This window comes from Nicotiana attenuata, unplaced genomic scaffold (assembly GCF_001879085.1).
Source record: "Nicotiana attenuata strain UT unplaced genomic scaffold, NIATTr2, whole genome shotgun sequence".
Taxonomy (NCBI): domain Eukaryota; kingdom Viridiplantae; phylum Streptophyta; class Magnoliopsida; order Solanales; family Solanaceae; genus Nicotiana; species Nicotiana attenuata.
In genome coordinates this window covers 157,705-162,223 of record NW_017671008.1, presented here as the reverse complement: position 1 = coordinate 162,223, position 4,519 = coordinate 157,705, and the positions used below count along the sequence as shown (strand labels likewise).

Sequence of the window (4,519 nt, the reverse complement as noted above, 5' to 3'; positions counted from 1 at the left end):
AAATTACCCTTAATTAAATATTTAATGTGAAGAGTAAGAAAACTTTTTTGAGACATGTACATAAGAGTAATTTTGTAAAAACAAATTGAATTTTTTCTTAATTATATAAATGGACACTTATTTTGGATCAAAATAAAAAAGCAAATTAATCACTTCTTGTGGACCAGAGAATACTTTTTGACAAATCGCCGTTCTAGTTTCCCGGTGATTGTGATGTAAACAATTTTCAATTGGTTGTATATATAAAATACAATAGTTAGTCAGTGTTTCATCCCAAAACTTTGGAAATGCAGGGCAAGCCATCATTATCGCAACTTTTAGCATTCATTTTTGTTACATCAATATTAAATAAATAAATTAATAGTCAGTGTGCGTGTGTATATATAAAATACAATAGTTAGTGTGTGTATCAAATAGAACACAGCCATCCGAACTCATTGATCCTAAATTCTGAATTTGCTTTTGATCCAATATGATATTGTGATTCTTACCTTTACAGTTCCAATTTTTGGTACATGGTACTATTTGAGAGAAGAGCTATATCATTACTACATCAAACAAAAATAGGATATACATCTTTGCATTCCATAAATGGAATAATCATCTATAACAGTTTTGATAACAAATAGATCCAATATTTTCTTACTAATATTTGATTCAGGTAATCCCCCTCTTTCAGAATACCGGGGGACTTTAGTTGTCAAAAGAATAAAGAATCATCTACCCTCCTTTAACTTGTCCAATGCTTCTGGCGATTCAACGAAAATTCAACATGCTGAAAGTCCCAACGATAAGCAAGCGTGCAGGAAACAAAAGCACCACAAGCAAGTGCATGTGCTGCGATGCTACTAGCGTACTGAACCGCTTCAACGACTCTTTCCCACTATGTAAAATGCCAGCAAAGTTGAACTGGCCATGGCCCATATTACCTGATTCCACATGCCTTCTAACAACAATACCAGCATTAACCCCACTTGGTGCAACCAATGGCCACCAAACTCTGCGCCTCTGCTTCCTCCGAGCTTTTCTGATGCTGTTTAGCTCATGGCGAATTACGTTTCTTACACATTTTAAGTATGAGTTCATGTCATGATCTCTTTGTATTGTTCCTCCAGAACCATAGGCTGATCGATCACTTAGGATTTCAAGTGGGTGGGGTGAGTTTAAAAACACAGACTGAGCGGCTCGGATTTGTTTTTCTGCCTCTGTTGAACTTGATACAGGATCGCTCATTAAATAAAGACCGGAGCCTGAAGGTAGCAGGTCGTGGTTTGGAGAGAACTTGTCATCTGGCTGCAGAATTAAGAACTCCCCCATTGGAGCAAACAACAACTTCTGTTTATAAGAAAACACAGTTATGAGCAACCATAGAACTTAAAAGACTAGACACATTAAGTCATTCTCTATTTTAAATGGAGTAACATTATTCTCTACCTGGTTATTCAGACATGGATGATTGCGGAAGTTCCCATTGATAGCTTTGAGAAATTCTGCAACGTGATTGGGATAATTGCAAGAGAAGGCTCGGGGTACAATGTCCCGATGCATTGTGATTGCTTGCAGATGACTCCGAGGCAAGCCAAGGTGGCGAAGGAGGCGGTCTCCTCCACACATTATTGACGGGGCACCAAAAGTTATAACAGGAAGCAAGGAAGAGGGAGGAACTTCTCCCCTTATGTGCAGCATGAGATTGAGGAGCAATGATAAACTTCCACCAAGGGAATGCCCAGTGAAACGGAATTTAGCATGACTACCATGAGATTTAAGGTGGAAACGTACTTCCGGCAGCATCTGTTCGTACATTCCCTTTGCAGCTTCATAAATACCTCGGTGAACCATCACATCCAGACCCTAAAAAAGAAAGATGCAATCACAACTCTCTGTCAATGCATCGTCACAAGATTTTATAGGAAAGTACTTGTGCGCGTTATGCTCGCACGACAACACAGTCAGATTAGAAAACAGAACATAGTTTAAATTTGCACAAGCACTTATTTGAGTGCCTAAGTACCTCAAATTGAATAGGCTCAAAGAGTAGATTTGCTTGCCATGATGCCAATGACTCTGATCCCTGAGAGTAATTAAAGATGAAATTCAGCAACAAAACGGAGAGGGGAAAAGGTGAAGATAAAATCGGCTGTGATGCATACCTGAATGACAAAAAATCTTGTCAAACTCTCATCATCATCACATACAAACCACTCACAGGGTGAAGAATGATTCGAGTTCAGGTCGTCTGCAACAGCCTGCTTTACTTCCTCCTTTGCAGCAACTACTGATGTCACTGAGTCGCTGGTCGCCATAAAAGAAGCAACTTCCCTGTTCCTTCCAACTACATTGTCATCGCTTCCGATGGTTGTTTCAGAGGAATCTTTATTTGGCGCAGAGTTGGACTTGGACAATTTAAACGGAAGAATGCTTTTTGTATGAGAGTGCAGATAAGACGCGGCAGAGGCAGCTATATGATAAGCAGTAGATGCACTAATCCTGTTTCCGCTGGTCTTCCCATCCCCTTCTACTGAATTTGTAGTGTTCTTTTCTTCTACCTGAGTTTGAACAACTTCATTCTCTTTCTTCTCCTGGCCATCAGCTTCTGCCTTCTCTTTCTCAGCTTTCAATGCCTGTTCTTTCTTCTCCAATGAAGAAGTGACAAACCGCAATCCATGATTCCTCAATAAATTTTCTGGCTGCACCAACAAAAACAGAAACATGAACTCCCATAACATGGCTGCCAGATGACATTGCTTCCAACACAGAAACAGAAATAAACCATAGATCAAGTTGTCCACTTGACACAATCATAGAACAAGGTCAAAGCTTGTATAAGCGTATTATGAAAAGACTCTTGAAAAACATGGCTGTCTTTTCCAAATTTCTACAAATCTAGACTTATTGGTTTAGCTAGAAGAAAGGATAAATCTTGATTCCTTAAAACCCAAATCACGTTAATCATGCATTAAAAAACACCTCTAAAGCTAAAGATCGCGCCTTTTGAGACCTTTGTACCCTCAGAACACTAAAATTAGGCAATAAAAGCTGTAATTTGCTGACACCCTTTCACAGAAGCAAGCGAAGAAGTTAGATCTACACACTCATATTCCATCAATTTATGCAATTTACATTAATCCAATCACATATCAGTTATCTACCCATTTCTCCATTCACAAGCCTCATTTTTCCAAATAGCCTCACAAATTAAACAATGAGCAATCAAAAAAGTTAAGAAGAAATTACCTTAATTTGGGGTATAGCATAAGCCAAACTACCCAAATAAGACATCTGAGCATACAATCTAGCTTCAGCTAAGGACACTCTTTTTAGCAACTTAGAAAAAGAATTTCTATCAAATTTGAACTTTTCTTCATCATCATCAACAGAACACACATCACACTCTTCATCCCCACCACCGCATTGACTATTTTGCCCTTCACTGTTTTCTTGAACAGCATCTTCAACACCACCACCGCCGCCCTTGTCCCCTACATCATCATCCTCTTCTTTACTACGCATAGACCTAACATGCAAAATTTTCAAAACCCAATTCCCATTTTGCCCCTCCTCATCTTTCTTCTCCTCAAGTTTCTCCTCCTTTTCATCCATCATTACGGCGTCGTCTACAGCTATTGCATCGTATCTTCCTTTACCACCTGACCAAAAGGATCTAAGTGGGTACCTAAATGAAAAACCCCATGATGTATTTTTATTCCTTTGAGAAGAAGATGGCTTTTCAACCGACATGGACGCCGCCGACGAACGGCCAACGGCGGATGTACTAAATTGGGTTGCACGGACATCTAAAGCTCCGGTGCCGGCAACGGCGATCGGCCCCGCCATACCTTGAATCCCTCCCGTTAAACAAATACTATCCATTGACAAAAAATAAAGCCTTTTAAAATTCTACAATTTCTTTTGTTCCTCTTGGTGTTTTGTTCTTTTTGGTTTATCAATATGTGAAAATCAGAGGTGAAGCTTTATGAACTAAATTGGTATGGTAAAGGTGAAGTTTTTGTTGTTGTTGTTGAGGTGTTAGGGGGTGGCAACAATCTTTGAATTTGGAGTTGATTTTCGGTTTTTTCGTAAAAACAATACAGAGAAAATGGGTGAGAGAGAGTAAAAGAAATTAAAGAAGGGGGGTTTGTATTTGTAACCCAAAGAAATAAAGGCACAGGTGAGCAACCTTTCAGGTTTCTTCTTCCATTTTCTCTCTCTCACAAGTCACACCAATGATATTTTTGGCTTGCCTTTTTTCCTGGAAACTACAAAAGAATCACAAACAACGATGTCGTATCGATGTGGCAAAATTTTGTTTTATACTACCTTTTTATTTTTATTTTTTGAACACCATGTTTCGTTATCACTACGCTTTTTCGTCATTCCTCCTTTTCATTCGCTTCCAGCTCTCCTTTTGACGCCTGATTATACTTTTATTGTATATTTTTTTATATAAGATATTTGAGTGTATATTAAGATATTAATACTATTATTCTTCAAACTCGCAAGTCTAAAGGCGGATTCAATT

The 4,519-nt window shown here is 38.6% G+C and overlaps 1 protein-coding gene across 1 annotated transcript; it reads right to left on the bottom strand.

Moving 5' to 3' along the window:
- Nucleotides 1-437: 437 nt before the first annotated feature.
- Nucleotides 438-4,196, bottom strand: LOC109205180. The gene is made up of 5 exons (XM_019367858.1): nucleotides 3,235-4,196; nucleotides 2,151-2,687; nucleotides 2,012-2,071; nucleotides 1,435-1,851; nucleotides 438-1,335 (listed from the first exon to the last, which is right to left on the bottom strand). Exons 1-5 carry the CDS (start codon nucleotides 3,868-3,870, stop codon nucleotides 757-759), a joined length of 2,229 nt encoding a protein of 742 aa, XP_019223403.1. The 5' UTR covers nucleotides 3,871-4,196; the 3' UTR covers nucleotides 438-756.
- Nucleotides 4,197-4,519: the final 323 nt, after the last annotated feature.

Coding starts and splice junctions, on each gene's coding strand:
- LOC109205180 (XM_019367858.1), bottom strand. CDS start 3,870: ATGGATAGTATTTGTTTAACGGGAGGGATTCAAGGTATGGCGGGGCCG. Junction 2,688..3,234: donor ATGCTATACCCCAAATTAAG/GTAATTTCTTCT, acceptor TTGTTGGTGCAG/CCAGAAAATTTATTGAGGAA. Junction 2,072..2,150: donor CAAGATTTTTTGTCATTCAG/GTATGCATCACA, acceptor AATTACTCTCAG/GGATCAGAGTCATTGGCATC.